The sequence below is a fragment of the Gymnodraco acuticeps genome, unplaced genomic scaffold, assembly GCF_902827175.1.
Source record: "Gymnodraco acuticeps unplaced genomic scaffold, fGymAcu1.1, whole genome shotgun sequence".
NCBI lineage: Eukaryota > Metazoa > Chordata > Actinopteri > Perciformes > Bathydraconidae > Gymnodraco > Gymnodraco acuticeps.
In genome coordinates this window covers 2,649,142-2,677,120 of record NW_022990701.1, presented here as the reverse complement: position 1 = coordinate 2,677,120, position 27,979 = coordinate 2,649,142, and the positions used below count along the sequence as shown (strand labels likewise).

Below are 27,979 nucleotides of genomic sequence, written 5' to 3'. Positions count from 1 at the left end.
AACAGAAACGCAACAAATTGTCACATTTTAGAAGCTGGATTTTGCTTTTTGACAAATGATTAATAGATCATTGAAATTGTGGCAGACATGTCAACACACACACCATTCTTTAAAGTTCCAGCATTTTATTATTTCAAACTTATTACTTTAGTCAACATTTTAATTACATGGAAATCAATGGAGGAAAAACATGAACAGAACGGTATATAAAGATGTGTTAACAGGATAAAATGTAAATCTAAGCTTTGAGCTCTGACAAAGGAAAAAGTGTTCAAGCTGGAGAAAGCAATCGCTCTGATCAGCCGGGCTACAACTGAACTTCAATCCTACTGTCATCTCTGTATCATTAGGAGTCAAGTGCAGAAAGACGAGCCGTGTAACAATAAGGCCAAGACAAAAAAACACTTAACAAATCACAATTCATGTTGAATCCCAGAACCAAGGAGACTAAGGTGAATCTGAACAGGAGTTTAAGGACTATAAAGATTCAGACAGAGGCTTAACTGTCAATCATCAGCAGCATAAAGACCACCCCTCCCCAGATCACCCGCAAATCACAATAAACATTCAGGAATAAAATAAACTAAGAGTTGATTATGTGTAGTTTTATCCGTTGTGTCACAGCTAACTTGTAACAGATATTTTGAGCCTTTGCTCGTTAAAACTAACAGATAGAGAATCAACAACCGTACATCCAGAACAGATTGAGGGTGCAAGCATAGTGTTGCTAAAAAAAAAAACAGTAGATTTGGAGACATCTGTAAAAATCTTTACACGCTCTGGGCACCGAGAGTGTCTGAAAAACAAGAGAAAACATCATTTACTCTCACAGGGTTTCACTCATTATGTACAAACACACATTCCTGCATGGATGTAAACATGGCAACAAGGAAACAGTGTGTTCAACTCAACTCAGCTTTAATGCTTACCTGGTTCCTTCAGGGCCTGCGGGTTTCCCACCAGCCCCGTCAGCGATTCAGTGTTCCCGTTGAGGATCTCTACTGACAGGCTGTTATTCTGCTGCTCCTCCACTATCCTCTTCTGCAGTTCCTCCTGACGGGACAGCGCACAGTGTATCATGAGACAAAAGCGGCTTCACAGTGGATTATACACCTTTACTGATTCACTTAATGAAAACGTATCATTGGATGTGTCAGCTGTTACACACCTCACACATGACAGACAGCTGCAGTGGTAAGTCGTCCACCTTCACAAAGTCTTCCTCGTCAGACTTCTGACTCGTGTTACCGGAGCCCATCTCCTGCACCAATGAAAGGTAGAAGATCAGATCACAACAGCACCGATAAAGTAATGATGCAGTTATTGCAGAGATACATCGGATAATGTGATAAATATAAATATCCCGAGTTCTATTTTTTTAAGCTTGGACTTACATCTACGTTGATCATGACGGGAGAGTCTGAGTCCGGGCTGCTCGTGGTGTGGGACTCCTTGGGGTCCGGGTCCTGGTGATGGGAGACTTCATCAGATGGTTCTTCAGAGGCAGCTCCTCCTCCTCCTCCTCCTCCTCCTCCTCCTCCTCCTCCTCCTCCTCTCTCCTCCTCCTCTGCGCTCTGACACTCCTTCATGTCACGGTGCTCTGCAGTCACAGCAGCTGAGTTGTTCATTTCTGCAAAACAATGAAAATCTGGTTTAATTAATGGCCTAAAAAAAGCAGAGTCTAAAACTACAAAGTCTCTCAGACCGAGCCAGCTTGACTGTTTATTAGCTTGAACGACATTTCCCCTGTAAAGCGCCTCACCGTCATGGATCTCTGAACTCCTGTGCTCAGCTCTGCTCTCGTGGGTTTGGCTGAGCATCGTCTCCTGAAGCATCAAACAACAACAGGCTCAGATGAATAATGAATACGTTTAATAATCAGATATATTTTATATAAAAACTATAACTTAATGACTAACTGTATCACTGACCTCCCGCTCCACATGTCCATCAGCAGAAGCCTGCAACGATGTTTGGACATCCACAGGTCCGGCTTCAAACTCCTCCATTTCCTCCTCCTCGTTCTCATCCTCCCCGCTGCCGTAGTTCGTCAGAGCCTGAGTCTCTGCTTTGGACAGACCTGACAGAGTCACAACACAATGATGGCAAATGTGTGAGATTAATGCAGGTATCCACAGCAATACATCATTAAATTAAACATATTTAAATGTTATAATCCATAATCCAGTCCTTTTTAGCATTTGATAGCGAGTTATGCTTATTTCCTGCACATTTTTTAACAAAACTACGGATCACTGACTGTCATGTATAAACTAGGGCTGTCCCGAATACCATTTTTCGGGCTCCGGATATTCGGTAGTAATCAGCAGCGAATATGCGGATATTCGTCCCGCCCTTGTTATTCTACAGTATTGTTGTTTTATAGTTATTTGTTAATGTAACCCAATTTGTGTTCTTTGAAATTGAAAAGGATATCGCATTGTGTTTGTTACTTTCGTTGCAGTTGTGTATGTCTTAAGTGAGAGTTAGCGCAGTTGACAGGCAGTTGTTGTTGCTATGGAAACAAGGTGACGTATAAAGACGGAGAAAGTAAACGATAACGTTTATGGTCAAGTGTTAGCACCCCCCGAAGAGGCTCTTACGTTGATATTGGAGATTTCAATCAATTAAAAAACAAAATTGAAACCCGAATACCACTCAAACGAATATTCAGATATTCGGGTACAGCCCTAGTATAGACCATTTAAAATTATTGAGTAGATTTTGTTGTAACTTACTGAACAATGTATCCTGCCATATAAAGGATAAAAACATAAGTAGGGAATAATAACAACATTCAAATATCAGATTTGACTGGATGTTGGGCTTTCCCAAAGAGGCCTTTATGATATTTCCACTTACTGATTGACAGACGGATTCCCTGACCGCCCTGCTCATCCTCCTCTTCGTCCTCCCCCTCTGACGCTTCACTGCTCCTGGTGTTCTTCCTCTCTCTCTGCAGGTACAGCTCCTGGAGGCTGGCCGCTCCTTCCTGCTCGGCCTCATCTTGGTCCTGGAGGAACAACAACAGAGACATTATTGTAACACAGATTACTGGGGTTCTAAGTGGTATCGACCATTTCATTATCGCTGTTTAAATGACTGACCTTGTCTTCATCAGTGTAGGCCGGAGACATTGATGTGTCAGCACCTGCTACTATATTTTCCTAACGGGTGGAAAACATTAACATAAAGAGTGTAATTCAGTCTCAGTCAAACAAATGCCTGCGCAGCATCGTTTACTTTTTCCTCATTCATACTTCAGGGTTCATACACTTTTTCACCAATGATTTTCAATGACTTCTCCATGACCTTTACCTCATTTTCCATGACCAAAACAATTGCTCTTTCTCAGCGGTACCACTGAAAATTGTTTATTTTAACAGGGAATAGGAAAATAAGGTCTGCATATGAAACATGTTGTGCCTATCTAAAACAAATCAAATAGGCTTACTAGCTTCTACACGCTAAAGCAACTCAAAACTCAAATCTCTCTCACCTACCAAAATACCTCGTCAGTTAAATGCCATTTTACGTTTCATTACTATACGATACAGTATTTATTATCATTATAGTATTACTATTTCGGCGATTAGATAAAATATAAATTATATTTGATGCAACTTTAGTTACATTTCCATGACTTTTCCAGGGCCTGGAATTAGCATTTTGAATTTCCATGACTTTTCCAGGTTTTTAAAAACCGTAAGAACCCTGATACTTATATTATATGATAAAAACTACGAAGCCTGAATTTATAAAAACGACGTACCTTGAGACTGTTCTTCGCTCTCATTGGTGGCTCAGCCCTCTTCTTATTCTTGTGTTTGGTTGCCAAGGCGATGCTGCTGCTGTCCAAATCCTGCATGAGCCTAAAGAAGGCGAGTTCATTGAAGAGGATCTCGGAGATCTCCACCAGAAGATCTTCGCCACATTCGTTTAGAGTACGCCCCACAAATGTACTGAGTGAGTCCTGGAGGAGAGAGAGGGAGGGAATGTCAGGAGAGCTGTTGATCGTCCTCTCTGCTTAGTGTCACCTCGAGGAACCGGGTGTTTTGATACCTGCAGTATGCCTCCCAGCTGTCTGTGGAAGAAGCGGACAAACTCTTTGCTTTCATCATTCTGTTGGGTGAGAGTGAGGACCATGCGCCGCACAGATGTCAACAGCTGGAGGGAACACACCTCATCCATGTTCTCCTAATAACAAAACATAACAGAGTGGTTTAACCCTGTTCAAATTCACAGTGCTGCAGCCAGTAATGAAGACATATTCGTGTTACCTTTAAAAAGCTTTGAGCAACTAATTACCAACAAGAATACTTTTCAAATGTGATGATTTAGTTATTATTTTTCAATTTAAGTGCATTTTCTACTGGTAAGAATGTGACAACAATCCGCCCTGCAGCTCTGTGTGTGTTGTCCTACCTTAAGGAAAGGAATGACTTCTGTCATGATGGCTTTGATCTGACGGTCCAGCTGCTGGGTGTCGATCTGAGGGCAGTGCACATCACCAGCTGCTCCTCCTGCACACAAATCATTATATTGAATATTTATGCTAAATGAAACAGCCATTCAAAGGCAATGATTGTGCTGCTACGGGTCTTTGGTTGAGGTGTACTCAGGAAGGCTATGAGATGAGGTACCTTCCACTGGGGCAGCAAGGGAAGCAGAAGGATGTTCAGCAAGTGAGAGTTCACCTGCACCCGCAGAGCTGCCATTGAAGGGGTTAAACTCAGCTTTAAGCTTCATGCGCTCATACTCCCTAATCCTGGCCAGAGCTTTGTCTAAATGAATCACTGTGTTGCCTATCAGAGCAGAAAAGAAAGGAGAGTGAAAAAAGAGAAAGAAAAGGGATACAAAAGTTCAAAATCAATGAGGCAAGAGAGAGAAGGCAGTAATGGATATGAATGCCTCTCGTACCAGGTTTACACGACAGGATCAAACGTAAGTAAGCCAGCTCCTAATCACCGTCACTCCTAATCTGTGTCACTGAAGTTCCCAAACTCATTTCTCAAAGGTAGTTTTCTTTACTTTGAACATGTGTTGTTGATCCTGAGGTGTAAAGTGGTGGTTTATTTAGTTGAAAGGCTATACGCAAAGCAGTTGAACACCCAGATGTGGAAGCAGCTTCAGATAGGTATAGCTTCAGCCCCAAAATAATGTCTACATGCATAACCGTACCCAGGTCATCGTTAGCAAATGGTTCGAGGTTGGAGGAGGTTGACATGTTGCTGTCATTGCCCACAGATTCTGCATCATCCCTTTTCTTCATCGTGAGCCTCAGGTTTTTCTCCACCACCTCCTGAAAAAGAACAACATCCAGTTTTAGGCACCGGCAACATATATCTGACAAGAGAATGGACCCCAAACTGTTCGGTTCATAGAAGAAAGGATGACTATAGAGGCAAGAGGTTTTTCAGCATATGTCGACTCCTCTTGCCATTCTTTAACATCGAAAATTAAACATCATCCATCACTCCTGAACAGGCATTATTGAGACAGAAAAAAGGACCTGTCACCCAATTAGTAGAACTGGAGGGACCTTGGTCGAGAACAAAGAACACATGTCTGATGTGGCAAAAGAGACATGGAGAGATGAGGGTCATTATTTTATAGACAGGTTTCTGAAGCCATGCTGTCAAGTTGAATTCAAAGACAATGAAGACGGTGGGAGGGACATTAAAATGAGAGAATGAAGAGAGACATGTAAAGATGAGAAGAGACAAGGCAGGGGGAGGACGAAAGGAGGCAAGGCTGAGAGAAGCTAATGAAAGATGTATTGAAATGAAGAATAGGGGGAGGATGCCAATAAGGATTGAGAGGAATACTTTAGGAGTGGTATAAGCCTCAATATGGAGGGACACAACATATTATAATAATAATAATAATATATTTTATTTATAAGCGCACTTTTCATTTGCGTAAACAAAACTCAAAGTGCTACAAAATTAAAAAGGGTGAAACAAAAACAACAATTTAAGAACAATTAAAACAACATAATAAAAGCTGTGACATTCATGCCGGCATGGCATAATGTGGGGGATTTACAAATCTAGTTAAAGGCTATTCTAAAAAGATGCGTTTTTAGGCCTTTTTTGAAAGGCTCCACAGTCTGTGGTGTCCTCAGCTGGTTTGGGAGGGCATTCCAGTCTCGGAGCATATCCATATATTAAAGGGTTAAAATCCTGAAAATAATTTGATATTTGGTATTTTTGATCAGGACTGAAGTTGATTGAAAGATTTAACCCCAGAAAGTTTAAGAAAATATTAATCTGTTATCATTTTATAGCAGTTTTTGGAAGTGGACATTTTTGTCCCGAATGACTAATGTGTGAGTTTTTTGTTTAATCTAATTTTGTGCAAAAACTAATAATGCACCAAAATCAATTTTGTTGGTAATCTTTGACATATCCAAGACTGTGATAAAAAAGCCAGTCCCCAGATATGTATTATATGGAAAATAACTTGTTTCTCTGTTTTTATCATGAAAAACAACAGCGGTTTCATGTATTCAAAATGGCATTTAAAGGGTTAAAATCCTGAAAATATATTTTTTTTGATTAGGGCTGAAGTTGCTTTAAAGATTGAACCCAAAAGTCTTTTGCAGTGGACATTTTTGTCCCGAATGACTAATTAGCGTAGTCCAATCGGATGATACCGGAGGGTTAAAGAAAAAAAGAACAAACAACATTAGGAATGTGAGAAAACATCACACTGGGAAGATGCGTCTCTTACGGCATCGCTGGTAGCCAGACTCTCACTGGGTGTGAGCTCAGACTGAGAGCCAGCAGCCCACACCACAGGGCCGAGGGGGGGGAGCTCCTCCGCTGCACTCCTCTCCGACAGGTGTCTGCTCACTATGTCCTGCCACAAACACACAGAGACACGGTTGTCATCAAGGCAGGTCCTCGAGGGGACATTGTATTTATTTACAAGCCCAGCCTTATAAGAATTTTAAAGTTCCGATTGATTTAAAAACCTAATAAAAATCACACAAATAAAGATACCTCGTAGATAAACTCACAAACACACTCAAACCATAGTATGTTTGCTTCCAACTCTAATTCAATAAGCTCAACTGGGATACATGTATATGATACATATATGAGAGGGACCAAGTTCCCATTAGCAAAAACACGTGGGTTTGCTATCCTGGCTCCAAGATGGTGGAATGAGCTCCCCATTGACATCAGGACAGCAGATAGCTTACACATCTTCCGGCACAGACTACAAACTCATCTCTTTCGACTCCACTTCGAGCGATAGAATTACTAACAGAGCACTTATATACTAATAAAGGACTGGCTTACCTAAAGCCAGTTGAGTAGCACTTGAAATGTTTGGCTCTATGAAACCTGATGTACTTATATGATTCTGTTTTCTTCAGTTTGTATCTTGTTGGTCGAATGTACTTATTGTAAGTCGCTTTGGATAAAAGCGTCAGCTAAATGCAATGTAATGTAATGTAATGTAATGATAACTTATTGCCAGATACATTTCACACAAATTATAAAGTACAATTCATTGGAACATATTTACAGTAAGTTAAATTAACCTCATGATTTCTCCGCCTATTCTTATCTCTTCTTTATCCGCATGGTCAGATGTTAAAGGTCACATTTCAACCAGCTTTTATCCTACATTTTGAAACCTATTGTCCTCAACAGCTTAATGAATGAAATGGAAAAAGTCTCCTTTCTCCTCCTCCTAATTGTCTCATTATCTCCATCAGGTCTTTCCAAAAAGCTAAGGCAAACAATATGACCTTTAAACATTTAAATTGATGCAGACCGGCAGTTTCATCACAGATATGTTTCTGATCTTTTAGACACTTGACCAGATATTCTGCTAAGAAACCTTTCTGACCCAAAACCCAGACAGGAGCTTCACCCTATGCTCAAATCAAACGGATTATTCTGTGATCTGAGCCATGCAAGGAGGATATATATTGTCATACTCTAGAGCAGCTACAGACCTGCAGGGAATACAGCGCCCTCTGCCGTAAGTAGTCTGTGTTCAGCAGCTGCAGCTCATGGAAGAGCTCAATGAGAAAATGTGGACGGGACTCATTCTGGGATATTAACGTAGCCACTTCAGAGTAGATGGTCTCCCGCAAGTCGCTGCTTGCGTCTACAAGTACAAGATATGACAGATTTGTTGTTAATGTTTAATATAACTTCCTACACGGGGAAATAAATGGGACTCTGTAATCATAATGAAAATATTTGGTTTCGGACAAGCAGAAGATGCATGAGATGTTTATGTGACATAATGACACATGAAGCTTGGGTTTACCTGGTGCTTCTGTGCATGCAATTCTGTTAGAGAGGAAGGGTGTCCTCCAAGCATAGGCTGCGAGTAGGATAAATTAAAGTGACAACAAAGACAATTAAGACAAAATGAAAACACATGATCTGGACAAATGTGCAAAACGAATTAGAGATGGACAAGATGTTCAATTAAGGGCAAAATAGCACTTAAAAAGCTTAATCTGGTCCTTAACATAAAAAGGACAAAAAACACAGACACAAGAGGGGTGAGGGGGGGGGGTGGGTGGAATCGGATAACTTTCACGGCTTGATTCGCACCAGAGGAGAGGTCGTTTCGTTTGCTCCCCAGATTAGATTTGCTGTCGAGTTTCTCCTGGGTCAGCCTGTCCAACAGACTCTTGTTCTGATCCTTCTGACGGGACAGCGCCGCCCTCTCCTGGACAAAGTCTGCAGTGCTGCTCACACTGTCACTCTCATGGCCTGAGGGAAACACAAAACGAAAATAAACACACCGGGGTATATGCAGGACTCCTGAAGTCAAATGTAAAACCTTTTAAGACCATTTTTAAGACCCTTTCCATACATTTTAAGACCTCATCGCCACTTTGAGTTTTAACCAGTTACATTGGCGACACACTTGACCTCACATTTACTATACACAGTATTGATTGTCCTTCCTCCTTATCTTCCAACCATTTGGACGCAAACTTGCATTTCCCCATAACGATGTTGTTTAACAACCGGCGTAAACAGACCTTCGCGCGCCATCAAGCAGTGAGCGTGCGATGTCCTGTTCAGATGACGTCAAACCCAACGGGATGCCATCAATAAACTACACAGAATCACACTACACACCTACGCAACGGTTACATTCAGGCAGACAGTAGAATACAACCTCTTTGGACCATTTATATACTTATTGAAAACAAGCTACAACATTTAATACCTTGCAAAATGCCGTTTAATACTTTTTAATAGCCTTCATTTTCACTGAATTGATTTATCAACTTTAAATACTTTTTAAGACCCCGCGGACACCCTGAGAATTCAACTTGATACCTTCACTGTTCTTGAGCCCTTTGCCCCTCCTGCGGCGGCTCTTGGAGTTGGGGGTCTTGGTTCTTGAGGCCAGGTTGGCCTGTGCAGAGGCCTTGCGTCCGGCCTTAAAGGTCTTTGTGATGGTGGTGGGATCCACAGGGTCAGGCATGGTGCTGAAGCTTTCCTGTGATGCTCTGTCAAATTCTTGATGTCTGGGATGGCGGCTGGCAAACATGGGGGAGGAGGAGGGAGACTCCTGGTGCTCCGTGTTGGACTGGTGGTGCTGGACGGTGTTGTTCACATACGAGGTATTAAGCCAGCCAGACGCTCTAGAGGGGTCACATGGAGAACAAATATATCAACAACAATATTATTCAATGTATAAATATAACAAAATGTTAATATCTTTTTTTCAGGCAGAACTGTTAAATATACCCCGTCTCTGTGGTGGTGTTCAGAGGAGAGCGCTGCAGTGGAGGGGGGAAACTCATGTACTCTGTTTTGATTGAGGCGTTGGGGTCTAACTGCTGCTTCCGCTGGTCGGGGGCGGGCTGGCCCGCTGCACTCTGAGGGAACTCGCCCATGGGAGCAGGGAAGAGTGGATATAAGTTAAAGCCTGCAGAGGGAAAGAAAGAAAATATACTTTATTTTCTGACTTTGAAAAGTTAATGTTAAAATAAAAACAATAAATCATGACACTTTGACCTTTCATTTCTGCACATCTTTCTTTGGCCTTTCATTTCTGCACATCTTTCTTTGACCTTTCATTTCTGCACATCTTTCTTTGGCCTTTCATTTCTGCACATCTTTCTTTGGCCTTTCATTTCTGCACATCTTTCTTTGGCCTTTCATTTCTGCACATCTTAAAATTACTTACGGTACTTACAAATTAAAATTACTCATATCAGTAACAGCACCAACATTAACATTGTTTACACATGTAACAAGAATTATTAAAGCTCGGTTGGATGCTACTCAATCGGAAGCTGTTGGGACCTGCTCATGTGGATAGTTATTGTAAATTGTAATCCCTGTAATAATGCTGTAAAATGTCCTTTTTGTTGTTCTGTTTATGTTTTATATTTCATGTGGAACCTACTTGAGCAGGTCTCCCTTGAAAAAGAGATCAATGATCTCAATGGGATACACCTGGGTAAATAAAGGTTTGAAATGAAAGGAATTACATTTAGAAAGAAATATTTTCTAAATGTTTTGTATTTACATTTCTAAGACATTCTGATTTTCTATTTTTGCTAAAAATGCTTTCCCAAGACTTTCATGAAAGCAATGACCTATGAAATCTCACGCTTGTATTGATTTTGGAAAAGCAAAGATGCTTTAAAACTCACATCATAACCAACAAATACTTCAGTTGCTCGAAAGGAGACTATAAACCTTAAAGCCTCATTCATATGTTAACTTGTTGGTCCTAATGCATACCAATCCAGACATGCTTTGTGACAGAATTAATCCCAAGAGCTAAAAAGATATGAGTGTGTCATACCGGGAGGGAATGGGGATAAGGCTGCAGTTGACATGTTGTTGGTAGAAGGCTGCAGGTTAGAGGAGAAGGGGAGGAATACACCAGGGGAGGCTGAGGGGCCGGAGCTGGACTCCTGGGACGAGCCGGGCTTCTGGGTCTGGGTCTGCCACCCTGCTGCTGAGGAGGAAGCCTGCTGCTGCTGCTGCTGCTGCTGCTGCTGCTGCTGCTGTTGCTGCTGCTGCTGCTGCTGCTGCTGCTGCTGCTGCTGCTGGAGGAGGAGGTCGTTCAGGACCTGCTTTAGCCTGAAGCAAACGTTAGAGAGAGTATCCAACATTTAAAAAGATGAACTGCTTGATATAAATAAAGATTCTATTGTAAGGTATTGTTTTTACCTTTGTGCGTTGTTTTGCTGCCAGGCCAGCTGGGTGTAAGACTGGTTGAGCTGGTGCATGATCAGGTGGACCTGTGGTGATGACACGTTGTTGGGAAACACACTGTACTGACCTGTCAGCAGGGTTTGCAACATATAAGAGAGTGTCTGTGGAGGGAGGCGAGAGAATGTGTTTGTTTGAAACAACAAAGGCTTGGTTAAGAAGTAGACAGGTCATTTTATAATTATTCCTTTGTTCCCTGAAATATATCAATCTGGTGCACAAAATAACTGTCTAAAAAAAATCTATGTATAAAACATGAAAACACAATTTTCAAGATAAGGCCAGAGGGCTCGCAGAGGGCCCCGCTATAGTAACAGAACGAGAGAGTAATGTCAGCTGACAGTACAATTGACCAATCATATCTTCCCTCTAAATGGGTGGGTTTTATTATCATGGACTTTATGACAAGTTCCGCCTGCTGGGAAGCTGTTCTTGTTTCCATAGCAACAACAACTTCCTGTCAACAGCGTAAACTCGCCTTCAAAATAAAAGCATGCCAAATTACACTTAAGACATACAACTGCAACGAAAGTAACAAGCACAATGCAATACCCTTTACAACTTCAAAGAACACAAATTGTGTTATTTACAGGTGTTGTTTTGTGTGGTAGAGGGTCGCTTTCAGTGATGCATTTTGCACCCCGGGCCGTTGTTTTGATATTCCGCTGAAGTCTACGCTGTGATAACTCTTTTTTTTTTTCCCGAGGGCCTAGGTATAAAAGTCACGGCTCGCCACTGGCTATGAGTATAGATGATTTCATTAAACCTGTACATGATTTCTCCAAATGTGGTGCAAGCTTGTGTCCATAATCCAGATCAGTGTATGTGTAAATAAAAAAGAAACGCCTGATCTGGACAAATGTGTCAGTGTATGTTTTTGTTCAGAGCACCAACCTGCTGGTCCTGCAGCAGCGTCTGACACATGCTGGTGCTGAAGTCCAGCTGTCTCTGCAGCTGGCTGACCTGCTCCTGCCACTGAGACGAGCCCTCAGCAAAGGAGAGCTCAGAGGCCCAGCGCAGGTTCTCTTGTCGCCGTGTAGCTCCATGCTGGCTGCTCGCAGACTGGTTCATAATCCTTGGCTGCTGCTGCTGCTGCTTAGCATTAGCCTTGTTCTGAAGAGATGGATCCCCACTGCCGTCACCTGAGAAGGCTGCTGGAGGCTTCAGGTTGCTAGGAACAAAAAGATAAGTGAGCAAATCATGGTAAAATAAAATCAGCACAATAGAATTCCTTCTGCTTGCACTTCGACTGACCTTCCTTGATTCTTCCTGTTACTGTAGGAGCACTGGTTCCTGCTGGATGAGTAGATGTGGATGTCGTCATCAGAGCTGCTATCTGCACATTCTTCATGCTCCTCTTCCTCCTCTGCACCGATCTCTGATTGATATTCATCCTCATCATCATCCTCATCGTCATCATCATCATCATCATCATCATCATCAAGGTGGCAAGGACTGGAACCCCAGGTAGCCATTGTCCTAATTATGGAAAGAAAACAAAAAGGTAGAAATATCTTGTTTTCTTTGGAATAACTTTCAGTTTTATTTCCCAGCATATGAAAGAGAGAGAGCTCCTGTTGTTCAACGTTTCTGCTGTGGGGGGTCTGATATTCACTTGCAAATATCTCCTACTTTACAAATGCAACCTAAGCCTCCTACCTTTCATCCCTACTGACTGGCTGTGAAGGTGAAGCTAGGCCCTCTGAGTCATCCATCTGTCTGGGGGAGTCACCGACACCACTGCGCCTCTGGTGTTCAGCCATCAAGGACTCAAGGTGCTTTCTGCGCTGACGCAGTTCTTCCCGCAAGATCTGGTGGCGACGCATCTCAGACCATAGCTGCTGACAACACAGGAACAGAGAGGACCTGTAAACTGTGTTCTGAACGGTTCTGAGAGTACAGATCTCCTCGGACATTTGACCAATGGAAGCCAAGAGTCTTCCTGTGTGCGGGAGGGGGGGGGGGGGGGGGGGGGGGGTATGTTACCTCATTGTCAGTGACTGAAGGGGAAGCTGCTTCTGGAGCCGTGGGTTTAAGCACAGCCGAGTTGGTTTTGGGTCCGGAGGGGGAGGGCAGGACAGTGGCTGGAGTGGAAACTGCAACTGGAAGCTTCCTCAGTAAGCCCTGCTGACTCACAGCGCTGGACAGAGATGACTAGGAAGGACACCACAAGAAGTTACAGGTTAAATACAAATAATGTACCCTCTAAAGAAACAGATGTACATGTAGGCGTCAGTTTATTAGGTACACCTATGTTAAAATGATGTAGTCTTACACAATAAAATGAGACAACACACTATCATACACTATGCATGTTTTCATGCATGTTCGCTTTTTAAAAATGTTTTATACAAATTATTATTAAAATGTATGGTCCTTTTGGAGGCTGTAGTATGTTGCGTTTGTTATTGATAGATATGTGGGCCACCCCCTAACTGCTCTAAAGAGGTAGGAGAAAATATTAACAAAACCTTTTCCACACATGTTTTTTTAATATCTGATTTGTATACTACTCAGCCAATCCTTGTATAGATGTGTGCTTGTGTGTGTATGTGTGTGGTGTGTGTGTGTGTGTGTGTGTGTGTGTGTGTGTGTGTGTGTGTGTGTGTGTGTGTGTGTGTGTGTGTGTGTGTGTGTGTGTGTGTGTGTGTGTGTGTGTGCCATACCTGGAGGTCAGGGCAAGCCCACTGCAGGTCGTGGATCTTGCCTTGGATTTCAATGAGCCTCTGGCGCTCCTCATGAAGCTGCTTCAGCTCCTGCTTCTGCTGACGCAGCTTCTCCTCGTACAGCTTCTCCCTGTGTCCATTAAAATGTTGATGCGATGCAAAGTCATTGAATACCAAAAACACACAGCGAAGAAGGAAAAGCTGCCAACTAAGTCAAATGAATGTTTTGGGACCACTGTACAGGCAATCTTTCAGACCTTTAAACACTGTACCTGGCATTGCTGGACAGAGTGAGTTCTCTGGGACTCTGTTTGGACCCGGCTCCCAGAGACCTAGCCACAGTAGCTCTGGTATTATTTGGCTGTTGGTGTATAGCTTCATCTTCATTAGCTGTTGTGCCATCAGTGTCATCACTCTGGATACAGACAGAAACACACAATCCATACATTGATTACATTCATATTAGATAAGACATCACATTTTTCTAGTACAGAAACAAATAAATAGTCAGCTGTTAAAAGAACCAACCTAATGTTGAACAATGACCTTGTAGTCCAAAGCTTATTATTTGTTTTATTGGTGTTTTCTATTCCCATAAAAAGGTAACCAATCAAGAAAACCCCTTTATTTGATTTGCTAAAGAACATTACATACACAGGACCCTGAGGCGGGCAGGGGAGATAGTGCCCGACCCCTGCCACCCTGGACACAAACTGTTCACCCCCCTCCCCTCTGGCAGGAGGCTGCACTCCATCAAGACCAAAACCTCTCGCCACCAGAACAGTTTCTTCCCCTCCGCTACCGGCCTCTTAAACAAGGCCCGGCCCCCCCACTGACACTTACCTCAGCCACAACGTAGTTCCTATATGCATTACATTAATGCACACAATGTTCATACTGCTTACTGCACATATTTCTTATTTCATATCCTATAAGTAATTGATAGCATTCTATTTCCATGTAAATTACTGCTTTATTTTATTGCTATTTAACTATATTTTATTACGATGTCCTTAAAGATTTTTTGTTTTATATGTTATGTCTGCACCATGACATCAAGTCAAATTCCTCGTATGTGTGAACCTACCTGGCAATAAACCTGATTCTGATGTGACCCTGCTGTCTGCCTCACCTGAACCATGGCCACCAGCTCCTGAAGCTGCCGGAGTTTCTGCTTCGCTGTGTGCCGATGAACTTTCTGGGCGAAACCCCCGTTGTTCCCCAGACTGCTTCTTCGACTCGACCCCGAGGCCTCGCTGTCTGGAGCCGCAGCCTGTGCCCCTTCTTCATTATCGAGACGATCTTCATCCTCATCGTCATCCTTCACCCGATTATAGGGGGTGTCCCTATTGTACTGGCACTCTAAATGAGGGCAAAGATTCATATGAGATCTCGATCCCTCTAACAATACTTGTTTCTGAAAAGAATGATTATTCATATTGTTGATAAAACAATATATCTTATCACAGTATGATACTGAATAATACTGCCAAGTGTGAATACATTTAAAATCAGTTTTATTTATGCCATTAAATATTGATGCTAACCATTTACCTTTAACCCTTAGATGCATAAGTGGGTCTTTTTTGACCCGGTGAAGTGGTTTTCTTGAAGTATCTTTGTAATTACATTTTTTTATCATTTCATATTCCAGCTATTCCTCAAAAAACATGTTTTGGATATCATGCCATCCACATTTTACATTTTAATTTAAGTCTTTGTATTACTACCCCAAGCTACCATAAGCCACAGTTGCTGTCAGGAATACATTCACTGTCACCTCTCAGGAAGATTATTTTACACAGCAAGATCTGATACCTGTCAGTATAATAATAATAATAATAATAATAATAATAATAAATTATATTTTTATAGGGCTTTTCAAGGACTCAAAATCGCTTTACAATATAAGGGAAGGTTAGGGTGGGGGGTATAGGACTATCAAACTTGATCAACCGGCATGGATTGATGGGGGGGGGGGGCTACGAGTAGACAAGAGGAGAAGAGATGAGTTTTGAAAAGGGACTGGAATACTGTGAGGGTCTCAGAATAGCGGAGATCTTTGTATCAATATGTTCAAAACGTTTTTTTTTCAAAATGTAAAAAAAATGTCTAAACTTATAAATAGTGAAAAATGTGAGTGAACCAAAATATAATACAAGTGATTTTTCTTAACCAAAATGACAAAAATGGCATAAAAACACATTATTCTAATACGGGTCCTTTTTGACCCACTTATGGAAGAGTGTAGCGTTCAGTCACTCGTGCATCGAAGGGTTAAGGAAAATACAATACTACACAAAGGAAGATGACCATCAGCTGTAACACGGCTCAATGCAAGCATGTGCATGAGTGTACCTATGGCTGATGGGATGTTGAGGCTGCGGAGGTTGGCTGCTGACCGGTTGTTGATCTCACACTCTGTGTTTAGTCTGCCATCACGGTTGTTAGTGGCGCTGCCCCTCACAGCGCGCCTGTTGGTCAGGCTGTTCAAGTCTGTCCAGTTCCCGCTGCGCTGTGGGTTCCTACAGACAGAAAGGGCAGGGACTGTTATTTAGACATCAAGAGGCCAGAAGGAGAATTCAACACACTGTAACTTGAGCACAACAACAACAACAACAACAACAACACAACAATCTCCTCCAATTGGAAGGGTTTCAGTATAATAGAGAGGCGAAGTCCCTCCCCTTCCGGGGACCTCCATGGGACCTTATTTCGGAAAAAGTATGTATTGAAGTCAATGGGGAGAGAAAACGTATCTTTCGATCCCGTTTGAATTGTGCCATGAATTACACATATGATGTTTGTCAATCTTAAAAAATCCTTTCCATGTCAAAAAAGTCAGTTTGTCGTAAAACTGTTGAAATATAAGACTATGAAAAATACGCAACTAGAAAGACTACAAATCCCAGAATCCCGGTCCCGCATGCTGGCTCTTACGGAACCGACTAACTCCCCTTGTGTGTATGTACAGCTCTCAACGTGCCCAGACTTGGAGTGATTTTCACCTCGTTTAATACTTTTCGCCTCGTTCTGAAAGAAAGAAGTGAAATGTTCCAACGTGACGGCCATCTTGGTGTGTGGTGCGAGATGGGAGATGTAGTTCATTGAGCGGTTTCACACAGAAAAAAGTGTTACTTCACAGTTTTACGACACATTTTAATTTTTTTAACTTGCAAAATTATCTTTTAAATTAACAAACAGCATATGTGTAATTCGTGGCACAATTCAAACGGGATCGAAAGATGCAATACATACTTTTCCCGAAATAAGGACCCATGGAGGACCCCCGGAAAGGGAGGGACTTCGCCTCTCTGTGCAACAATTTTGCAACATACAATATATATATATATATATATATATATATATATATATATATATATATATATATATATACAATGACTTTCTTATCGCATATTACCTTAAGAATGTTTTATGACCTACAATACCATGACTCTTCATTTAACCTGAAGTATACTTGTGGAAACAAAACACACCTGATGTTGGTCACAGGCTGGCGGTTCTCCTGCTCAGAGTCAAAAAGGGCATCAAACATTGAACTGTCCTCTGTCTCATCTTCCTCCTCCTCTTCCTCATCATCATCCTCTTTCACATTCTCATTGACCGCGTCCACCATCATATCAGAAGTCTGCTCGTAGTACTGAACCAGTTCCCGCAGTTCATTCAAACGTTTGTGGACCTCCTTTAGCTTCCTGTGTAAGGAAAAGAACAAAAGGTTTAGATGAAATCTGAATGTGTAGCAGGCTAAATAATAATAAAGGTTACGTCACACAATTGCCCTTCTACAAAAATGAATTGTGTTGAGTCACCTACAGAAAAGCACCTCTAGAAAAGCATGGGTGCTAAGCGTCGTGATCAAGAAGACTTTAGCAAAGGCTAAAACTTGTTGGCTTGCCTGCAAGCTTTCACTACACTCTGTACAACTCCCTGCTGCTGATATCTGAGCTGCCTATTCAGCTGCGTGTGTTTTTGTGTTTACCTGAGCTTGTCTGTGGAATTGGAGCTGTTCTGGTGTTGTGTGAGTGAAGGATGAAAGGAAGTGGAAGCTGAGGCCCCATTAGAGCAGAGAGCAGATGGACAGTCTGATGACGCTCCCATACTCAGACTGCACTGTGTTGACAGGCCACGACCTGAAAAGAATCACTTACAGTTTATCTACACTTTATAGGTAAAAAAGCCACATATTACTGCAAAACATGCCTTTGAAAATACTCTTACATGAGTTGTTGTTTAGTGTCTGGTCTCTGAGTGAATGCAGCTCCTGTAGGATCTTGTCCATGGTTTGCTTTTTGTCTTGGAGTTCTTGGAGCTTAGTGAGTTTGGCACTGGCAGCTGTTGCCCCCATGTCTAGGCCAGTGTGGGGGCCAGAGGCCGAGTGGAGGAGAGGCCTGTGCTGAGGAGGACCAACAGCCTGGGGAGCCCGAGACCAGCACACCTCTCTGGAGAGGGACAGGCTCTCTGCCTGCCGACGGTTGTCTGGCACTGCTTTAGTCTACAAGACATAAATAATCAAACACGTGAGCTAAACATTTGTTATTTAACAGTTAATAGATATTTGCCCATGTTGACATGGCTTATCAAGTCAGAGGTGAACAAGCCATAATTACAGATGAGAAGTGATGCAAAGTAAATAGCTTAACATAGTGACATAATGAATTTAGTCAGAAGACAGTTCGGAGCAGGAAGCAGGAAATATTTGCTTTTATTTAAGGAGGCAACGGCAGCCCAAATGCATATTCTACTACTGTACCTGAGAATCATGCAGCTGGTTGTGGAACCGCTGGATCAAATCGTTCAACTCGTCATTCAGTTCTGATGTGATGCTCAGGCCAGAAACACTGCCTGTCGTTTCTGTGACAACTAATGACAACAACAAATGTATTAAACCAGGTGAATGTTTGTTTATGTTCAGCATCAAATATGACATTAAGTGGATACATTTCTTGACATATTTACCAGAATATACTAAAACACAAATATACCTTCTATTAATACAATCAGTTTGTGTAATAACTGTTTCTTAAAAAGGATATCAACTGAGTTCTCATTGATGTATTCCTGTTTGGAAGAAAAGTGATCTATACTACTGTCTGCGACTGTGAATAGGCCTGTGACCGTGTATCTCACCAGTGTCTTCAATCACAGCCAGTGCCTGCTCTGCACTGTCCTGCATGGCCATTAGTGCTTCCTGTCGGCCCTGCAGGGCCCTGAGCTGCTCCTGCTGCTCCAGCATCTTCTTCAGCAGCTCGTGCTGCTTACGCAGATTCTCCAACTCTTCCTTCTGGTCAGCTCGCACCATTTCTGTCCGTCCGCCCTACAATAGTTCCATCCAGATAGCATTACAAACACTGCACAAAACAAAACAGTGCTGGGATGCTACTCAGCAGAAAAGGGTAAAAGAGGCTTATCAGGTACTGACGCAGCAAATACATCTAACTTACAACGAGAAAAGCAAATCAAAGACAAATTGCTTTCTTTACATAAATTGCACTTACCTTTGAATTATAAAGGTTTAATGCAAAGGTACACACCGTTGCATTTGAAGCATCTGAGGATCGGACCTCAATGTTAAGAGAAGTGCTCTCAGCAAGTGAACCTGAGCCCACTGCGGAGTCCAGGGTCCCCACCTCATCCTCATCATTCTCCCGTGTCTACAGACATATTGGAAAAAGCAGCAAGAGACTTAATGATAACTGAAAAGGAAAGTATGCAGTACACCCTTTTTCCAACAATTGTTTGACATTTCTTAGGTATCAACCTAAAAGCTGTAAATTATTCAAAACTTAATAAGCTCCTCTAAATGTTCTATATATGAGAATGTTTATTTATATATATATATATAGTGGGCAAAACACTTGCCGTTATTTAGATTTGTTTTGCAAAACAGAAAATGAAGTGCCTGCAAATACTACAATATATTTCACAGAAACGCTCCATTGAGGCAAAGTGATACCAAGCCATTAAGAAAGCCAACCTGCTGCAATGGAAGGTAGCAGGCTACTGAATGTCCTAATGTTATCATCACATGAAACATGAACATAATTTAAGCTGCCAAGATAGAAACGAAAGCCAGTTCCATTTCAACCATAAATAAGCAAACAAACAAGCTTCACACACAAACGAATGTATACATTTGTCTACGAGCATTAGAAATGCTAAGAACTAGATTAATTCTGAAAAAGATTACAAATAAAATAAACAAATGACAGACTTACCAGCATTTTCTGCAGAAACCGTAAATATGACTTTTCCTGCTCCTTGAGGTGGTCGATGAGATGGGAGAGACGCTCCACATTGGCCGGCACATCGTTCTTCTCCACCAGGTCGTCCCGCATGGAGCTGGCCTTACTGATGTACTCCCGGATCTGTACCAGTTTGCTCACCACCTGAGACCAAGCAGAGAGAGAGAGGAGGGTGGCGTATGGGTGTGGGTTTCAAAAAGTCATTGAAAAGGAGACATAGGAATACGTAAGGAAAGGCGACAGCATCTGTAGCGACAGCTCAGACTAGGCTTAATAAGGGCAGAAAGGGGTGGGGCACAAAACTCACTCGGCGCCAGGGGTAGCATATTTATAAATTGCCCTAAATACAGCCTAGTTTCAGCTGCACTAGATCTCCCTCACTTTTATCCTAGTTTTGGTTTCACACAGTAGCTAGAAGCAAAGTGATACCGAGACACTTCCACATTTACATGTGAAAAGTGCTTAATTTAATTTAAATGTGAAAATAATGTCTTTCTAAGGAGGATTAGTAGTCTTAAACCGGATATATCTGGCCACCTGGGGGCAGCAGTAGTTGTCAACACTGACTTGAAATGACATATTAAGTTGATTAATGCAAACGTGTTAGCATACTGATTCACACATCCAGCAATTAGGAGCAATGTTGTGTTTCATTTTGAGTTATTTTACAGTAAGAATGTAATCAAGCTCTTTGAGCTCTGTTTCTGTTCCCTAGCAACGACTGAGGAATATATATGGCCCTTTACTGATAAATGCTTATCCTCTTAATTTATATCACCATCAAACGGTTTACACTTGTGTTCATAGTGAAATATCTTTACACTTATTGAATGACTTGCTATAACCAGCTATAACTGTGACTTTCCCCTTAAACACCACCAGTATGTCTCACTTATTAAGTAAATACTTTAGCTCAGCATCGACTTAATCAACTGGACCATATCGTAACCAGAATTGACAAACTCCTCATAGTCTGGCTCAATCTTCAGTATACATGGCATCAAGTTGCAGATCAACAAGAGTAAGAGCTGACAAAACCATGGCAACAACCAAACACAATGTTACCTGGCTGCTGTCTATTCTGGGCTCTCCTCTCCCATACTCTCTGTGCGCTAAGGGCCTCCTCTCTGTACTGCCACGGGTGAGCCTTTGAGCTTCCTTGCTGGAAACCAAAGGGGTTAAAGTATCCCTGAGTCCTGGGCCCTGCTTCTTGGTTTCCTTGGTGATAGCTGGTGTGGCTGGGGCAGACGAGGAGGGGTGGAGCAGCTCCTTGCTTTTGTTAGTGTTCACATGAAGAGGTAGGAAGTTGTAGGGCTTCTTGTTCTCTCCAGCCAGCTGCCTCTGGTTGTTGGCAGCTGTGGCACGCCCCTGGGAGTCACTGCCAATGCTCCTCTGAGTAACAAAAGAAGATCAAATTCAGACAATTGACTACTTAAGCGTTTGGGTATTTTTTCATGAAGATCTCCTCTTTTTATCGTTAATAAATCGTTAGAAATGTTTCATAATCATTTTTGTTTTCAGAACACAACTATTTTAAACTTTGTTCACCATGAAATGGCCTTATGGATTTTACATGTTTTACTGTTCTGCCATTCTGCCAACTTCAAATCCACAGCAGAACAAGTTTAGCCAACCAACCCTAGGCTAGAGTTTAAAATATATATATTTTGCTTTTCTTTACTGTCTGTCGATGCCTCATGGCAATGCTTTGGCATTTTATCACTGAAGGAAGCATGTATTTTTTTGTTGAAGCATGTCCTTGAAAATATAATAAAAGTGAATCTTGAAATGGTAAGCTTTGTACAATCATCAGTGTGTGTGCCTCTCATGTGCGTCTTCGTGCTTATGTTTGCCTGAGACATATGTAAAACCAGAAACGATTTCTAATAAAGTGCCGCCGTTTTTCACCTCATCCAGGTCTGTAAAATTGATTCTCTGACGCAGCTTGTCCAGCTCAGCCTGGTCTGGGACTGACATCTGGGTGGAGTATTTGATGTGGGGAAAGGAATGAGGGGTGCGGGATCTCCTGCGACCGGCCCCAGGGGTGGATTCTGGTGAAATGTCATTAGTCAGGCGGCTCTCCACCACCATAGCTGACAGCTTCTTCTTGTTTTTCTCTGAGGATCGGTTTGCTTTCTTCTGCTGAACGCCCCAGTCCTGATGAACAGCAAAAAAAAATGCACTATGTATTATAAATGTTTACTTTAATAGGGACATATTATTATCTTGTGTAACACACATATCATACATACGATTACATTAATAAGTAGTGGTGCACGATAATTATCGGCCCGATAATTAGCGGTCCAATATGAGGAATTATGACGTCATCCCGATAAACCCGATAAAAGTATTAATAGCCCCGATAATATACAATATATTTTTTGGGTAAAAAAAAGAAAAAATACTGCGGTGTGGGTGGATTGGAATGAGGGGCGCTTGTTTTTTCCTCGGCTCCTCCCGTTTTGCCAGTACTGTGGTATTCGTGGTTTAGGAAGAGGGGAGTTTTTCACAAATCCAGCGCTCCCTAACACATGCCTGGCTGTGACGTAAATGGTGTAAGGCCGTGAAGCCAGTACAGTAAACAAACATGTCGCCGGTAGTATGGGACTATTTCAAAGTTTCAGAGTTAGATAGTTCGCTTGCTATTTGTATTAACAAATGCAATGCAGAAGTTCCACGAGGAGGGAAAAAGGCAACGAGCTATAATACTTCCAACCTGATTAGTCACCTGAAACATCGCCATCGCTACGATGGTGTGTTAAAAGCGTACGAAGACGCCTGCGCTGCTAAACTAGCGGCGAATCCAAAGCCAGCTGCAAAGGCACCGGGGCTTTTACCTATCGACGAGGCTTTTGAAAAGGCAAGAAGTTTGCCAGAGACGACCCCAGGGTTAGTTTTGTTCATAGTAGTAATGCTCATGTCATTTGCTCACTACTAGTCTTTTTTACCACCAGGTGTGCAAAAACTACGGGTACATTTAATATATATATTATATTATTATCGGTATCGGTCTTGAGAAGCAGGAAGTTATCGGTATCGGTTTCAAAAAACCAATATCGTGCATCCCTATTAATAAGCCATGATAGGAACAAGATAGAGCAACATTGATTTTAGGTTCTGTCTTACCAGGTTGTTGAGTCTATCTTCCAGACTGCCATTGGTTATAGTCCAGTCGTGCAGCTCTTCTGCACTGTCATCAAAAGGAGTGCCTCCTGTTGCCATGTCACCCACTTAAAGCTTGCTGGAATTCACACCAAAATGTATATTGGTCACCACAAAGAACAAAAGGCGAGGTATACAAGTCTACATTAAAAACATAGCAGGAGAAAGATATGTCACCGTCATGGAAAAAGCTTGCTGGAATTCACAACTAAAGAGATACTGATCACTGCATGGGACCACAGAACAAGAACAACAACCAAGTTACATACTTTTAACCTACATTAAAGAACAAACAAGAAAAGGCATTTAGGGAATTATGGGAGGGTCAAACAATCTTAACTTATGATTAGCCAACTGACGGACTGATTTTGGTTCATATCGATCACTGTTAACTTAAAGTTGGGGCCTAAAAACAACAGAACATTTAACTGTAATTAAAATGTTGTAATGGCAACAATAACGCTAGTAGGCTATTAGTGACTACACATGAATGTTACTCACCATACGTAAGAAGATGGTTTTGCGGTTAACGCCAAGTTAAACTTAAATCATGACCAGCTTGAAAACCTCAATACTTTGACGCATTCATGTAGCTATTACCATATAGCTAACTAACTGTTTGAAGCTATCTCTATGAGATGTCCGTTGCCGTTAGCAGCCGTTGGTGGGTTTTGTATGTGGCCCGCTCCAATTCCCGGGGAAAAACAATAAGCAGCGCGAGCTCTCTGTCACTGCTCCCCACAGTGACACCAGCTAATGTTAGCTTACAGAAAGTGTATCAATCACCATTCAAGCACTTGCAGTTAACCTAGCTTAACCAAACGTTAAGACTGTGCGAGTGTACGTAGCTTGTTATCTTGAGAGAAACTTTACTAGCTTAACATATGTGACCTACTTCTGTCTCACAATTGCCATGGCAACACGCAATAACCCCGATGTGCAGCAGCTAACCCGCTGCTTAGCGTTGCGTCGAATCTTTAACACCACAACACGTTATATGTGTCGGCAAAACAATCACAATACCTTATGCTAACGAGCAGCGAAAGTTGCCAAGCTTGCTGAGGTACCTCGCTAATGCTAGCTAGCATCACTGCAGACCTGAGCTAACTTTAAATGTCTCGATAAAAGTTTAAGCAAACAAACATCTTAGCTCGCGTAGCAGAGCTAGACTTCGAGCTGATAATTATGTTATCGCTCCAAACTAGATGTTTGCAAACTGTCAACACTAAATGACACTAACATTAGCTAACGACAAACGCAGCAGGTTAAAATACTGGCATTTTAGTCATGTTATTTAAAACTGCGCTTGCTAAGTTAGCTTACAGTGTAGGATAAGGAATGTCACCATTACCATGCAGAGAAAGAGAAGAAGATGTCGGTGCCAAGCACTTCATATATTGCAGTAACGGTTTTACAGATGATCTCTCATTGTTGTTAAAGACAACTGATAAATAACAACGTCTTATCGGTCCCAAAACGCAGCAACATCAACTCATGGATGTGATCCTGGCCTGATATAAACACTCCCATACAGCAGATGGCGGTAAACATTCGTTTGTAGCGAGCCGTCCACCACAGGAAGTGCCGGAAACAGAAACACTGTCGGTGTTTGTTTGACGATGTATAAAGTTGTATGTCTGGCCGTGGTGTGGAGTGGTTAAACTGGTGTGAAGAAGACGACACAGCTGGCTGGGTATTTTTTCCACATTCCTACTCTTTGTTGGTTGATATTGGATTTTGAACGTGAGGTTTTATTTTTTCACCCGTACTGAGTGAGTTGTGTCGTCGGTTAGCCACTTAGCATGCAAAGCTAATGTAAGCTTGTGATCGAAGGAGCAACGTCTAACACGTTTTTTTCCTCCACAACAGCTTCGTTTTTAACAACTGCTGTAATCTTCGAAGGAAATAATGGGGTCATCTAAGAAACACAAGGAGAAGAGCCGCGACAAGGATACAGAAGAACGCCGTCGTGAACATAAGAAACATCGTCATAAGGACCGAGACGCTACAGAACGAGATGGGACAAGGGATAAAGATAAACGAAAACGCTCCAGGTCCCGGGAAAGAAGCGGGCGAGAGGGCCGTAGCAAAGGTGAGAGGAGCACCGGGGAGCCACGGGTGAAGAAGGAGAAAGTTGATCTTGGGTATGAAGGAAGCAAGGCAGAAATTGCACCTCAGTCTGCAAGCGGAGATGCGTCTCTCAGCATCGAGGAGACAAACAAACTCAGAGCCAAGCTGGGGTTGAAGCCTTTGGAATTAGAGGTAGAAAAGAAGGAGCTCGGCACCAAAGAAGATCCAAAGGTGGCAGAGACCATCAACCCTGTTCTCATCAAGAAGCAGAAAGATATGAGAGAGAAGCTTGCTGCTATGAAAGAAAAACGCATCCAGAATCTGAAACTGGGAAAAGTCAAGCCCATAGCCGAGGAGGACTGGCTGGATGACACCACTGCCTGGGTAGAGAGAAGCAGACTGATGGCAAAAGAGAAAGAAATGGCAGAGAAAAGAGCCAAAGTTCTGCAAGAGATGGATGAGGAGTTTGGTGTCAGCAGTCTGGTGGAGGAGGAGTTTGCACATCGCAAAAAAGAGGCCTACACAGCTAAAGATCTAAAGGGACTCAAAGTGCAGCACAAGGTGGATTCCTTCAATGAGGGCCAGACTATCATCCTGACTCTACAAGACAAAGGTGTGCTCGTAGAGGAGGAAGATGTGCTTGTAAATGTTAATCTTATCGACAGGGAAAGAGCAGAGAAGAATGTGGAGTTAAAAAAGAAGAAGCCTGAATACAAGCCCTATGCAGAAGATGAGAGTGTGGATGACATGGTCACGTTCAAGCCCAAAACTGTACTGTCAAAGTATGATGAGGAAATTGAGGGTGAAAAGAAAAAGAGTTTCCGGCTGAATACAGGAGGCTTTGCTGACGGGGAGCGAGAGCGGGAGATTCAGGCCATGAGAGAAGCTCTACGAGACCAGGCCCAGTCTTTGGAGATGCCTGCTCTCTCTATTGCCTCGGAGTATTACACACTTCAGGAAATGACAGGCTTTAAAAAGACAAAAAAGCGTGTGCGAAAGATCAGGAAGAAGGACAAGCTGACCGTTGCAGAGGAGCTTGCTGTCGACACCCGCAGCACTGACTTTGGCTCCAGGGCCCGTGGTCGCGGCCGCAGACAGCTGGAAGAAGGGAGTGAGGAAGTAAAGCCGGTGGAGCTGGTCAAACTGTCCCATGATATCCCCCTGTTGTCTGATGACGTTCGAATGGCCGAAATGGACATTAGTGATGATGATGACTTCACACCTCCAGAGCCTGCTGTAATTGAGGAGGATGAGGCCGAGCAGGAGCTGCAGAAACAACTGGAGAAAGGGAGGAAGCTGAGGCAAAAGCAGCTTCTCAAAGACTCTGGGGAGAAGGTGGCTGAGAAGATTAAAGAGCTTGATAAAGCCAGTCCCGACGAAGATCCTGAGATGAAGAATAACATTGTTTTCAACGACATCTCAGAGTTTTGCAGAACACTAGGTGATATTCCAACATATGGGCTCTCGGGCAACAGAGAAGACCAAGAGGAAATTATTGACTTTGAGGAGAAGGAAGAGAAAGATGACGCTGGAGATCCAGACTCGGACATGGATGAGAATATTGGATGGAGCACAGTAAATTTGGATGAGGAGCAGAAAGCGCCAGACTTCTCCACTGCCTCTGCCACCATTTTGGACGAGGAGCCCATTGTCAGCTCGGGGCTTGCTGCTGCGTTGCACCTGTGCAAAAACAAAGGTCTATTGGACACTGAAATGCAGAAGATGTCCCGCGTCAGAGCCACTAAAGGCGCCTTGCCAAATGACAACTACTGCATTGAGGACAAGGTGGGCTTTGATGACAAATACAGTCGCAGAGAAGAATACAGAGGCTTCACTCAAGATTTCAAGGATAAAGACGCCTATCAGCCTGAGGTCAAGATTGAGTATGTGGATGAATCTGGGCGGAGACTCACTCCAAAAGAAGCTTTCAGGCAGCTTTCACATCGATTCCACGGGAAAGGGTCTGGAAAAATGAAGACCGAGAGGAGGATGAAAAAGCTGGAGGAAGAAGCCCTGCTGAAGAAGATGAGCAGCAGTGACACGCCTCTGGGGACGGTGGCGTTGCTTCAGGAGAAGCAGAAATCTCAGAAAACCCCTTACCTTGTGCTTAGTGGGAGTGGGAAAAGTATGAATGCAAATAACATCACCAAATGAGTCTGGGGGAAGAGCGAATTATGTTTAGCGCAAACACACACTGACACATACATACACATAAGATGTTTTAAGTAAAGTAACTGCTCCTATTTCATGCCTACTTCATACAATCTGTAGTGTTGTAGTAAAGATTTGTCTAATAAAATTAAGGCAAATTAGATCGATGTTTTCTTTGTTGCTTACTTGCGAGGGTAAAGAGTAACTCAGAGGAATTATCTTATGATGAGAACATACTTTTTTATGGAACACTTTTAAATGCTTTTGTTTAGGTTAATGACGCCTTTTGCATATTTTGTGGAATGAGTACTGTAACGGGTTCATTAGCAATGAACAAGGCAAGATATGTTTGTCAAAAGGTTTAAAATGTATTTTGGTTCTTTTTATTGGTAGCAAAAGTAGATCGTAAATTCTGTTTTTAATAAAATGAGAACGAAAT

The 27,979-nt window shown here is 42.4% G+C and overlaps 2 protein-coding genes across 10 annotated transcripts; one reads left to right on the top strand and one right to left on the bottom strand.

Moving 5' to 3' along the window:
* Positions 1-108: 108 nt before the first annotated feature.
* On the bottom strand, positions 109-24,865 carry pcm1 (pericentriolar material 1). 7 transcript variants are annotated; one of them, XM_034231275.1, is made up of 41 exons: positions 24,671-24,865; positions 23,284-23,398; positions 22,063-22,311; positions 21,220-21,546; positions 20,128-20,298; positions 19,444-19,563; positions 19,040-19,226; positions 18,663-18,772; positions 18,131-18,404; positions 17,892-18,042; positions 17,389-17,604; positions 16,250-16,416; positions 15,024-15,253; positions 14,164-14,306; positions 13,892-14,021; positions 13,212-13,379; positions 12,885-13,066; positions 12,480-12,704; positions 12,120-12,396; positions 11,184-11,329; positions 11,051-11,093; positions 10,813-11,020; positions 9,744-9,924; positions 9,330-9,637; positions 8,589-8,750; positions 8,296-8,352; positions 7,976-8,130; positions 6,736-6,864; positions 5,182-5,302; positions 4,644-4,805; positions 4,426-4,523; positions 4,063-4,197; positions 3,773-3,973; positions 3,108-3,167; positions 2,863-3,013; positions 1,932-2,080; positions 1,763-1,826; positions 1,395-1,630; positions 1,169-1,261; positions 930-1,053; positions 109-796 (listed from the first exon to the last, which is right to left on the bottom strand). In XM_034231275.1, the coding sequence occupies exons 2-41, from the start codon at positions 23,377-23,379 to the stop codon at positions 771-773; spliced, it is 6,432 nt and encodes a 2,143-aa protein (XP_034087166.1). In that variant the 5' UTR covers positions 23,380-23,398; positions 24,671-24,865; the 3' UTR covers positions 109-770. The 7 variants fall into 7 exon arrangements, with proteins under 7 accessions (XP_034087166.1, XP_034087163.1, XP_034087169.1 ...); XM_034231272.1 differs by having other exon boundaries at positions 10,813-11,093; XM_034231278.1 differs by having other exon boundaries at positions 10,813-11,093; positions 11,184-11,254.
* On the top strand, positions 24,860-27,979 carry sart1 (spliceosome associated factor 1, recruiter of U4/U6.U5 tri-snRNP). Of its 3 annotated transcripts, none has more exons than XM_034231288.1 (2): positions 24,860-25,012; positions 25,189-27,979. In XM_034231288.1, exon 2 carries the CDS (start codon positions 25,228-25,230, stop codon positions 27,541-27,543), a length of 2,316 nt encoding a protein of 771 aa, XP_034087179.1. In that variant the 5' UTR covers positions 24,860-25,012; positions 25,189-25,227; the 3' UTR covers positions 27,544-27,979. The 3 variants fall into 3 exon arrangements, with proteins under 3 accessions (XP_034087179.1, XP_034087180.1, XP_034087181.1); XM_034231289.1 differs by having other exon boundaries at positions 24,888-25,091; XM_034231290.1 differs by having other exon boundaries at positions 24,904-25,062.

Coding starts and splice junctions, on each gene's coding strand:
- sart1 (XM_034231288.1), top strand. CDS start 25,228: ATGGGGTCATCTAAGAAACACAAGGAGAAGAGCCGCGACAAGGATACA.
- pcm1 (XM_034231272.1), bottom strand. CDS start 23,379: ATGGCAACAGGAGGCACTCCTTTTGATGACAGTGCAGAAGAGCTGCAC. Junction 8,751..9,329: donor AGGGCTCAAGAACAGTGAAG/GTATCAAGTTGA, acceptor TGTTTCCCTCAG/GCCATGAGAGTGACAGTGTG. Junction 8,131..8,295: donor TGCATGCACAGAAGCACCAG/GTAAACCCAAGC, acceptor TTGTACTTGTAG/ACGCAAGCAGCGACTTGCGG.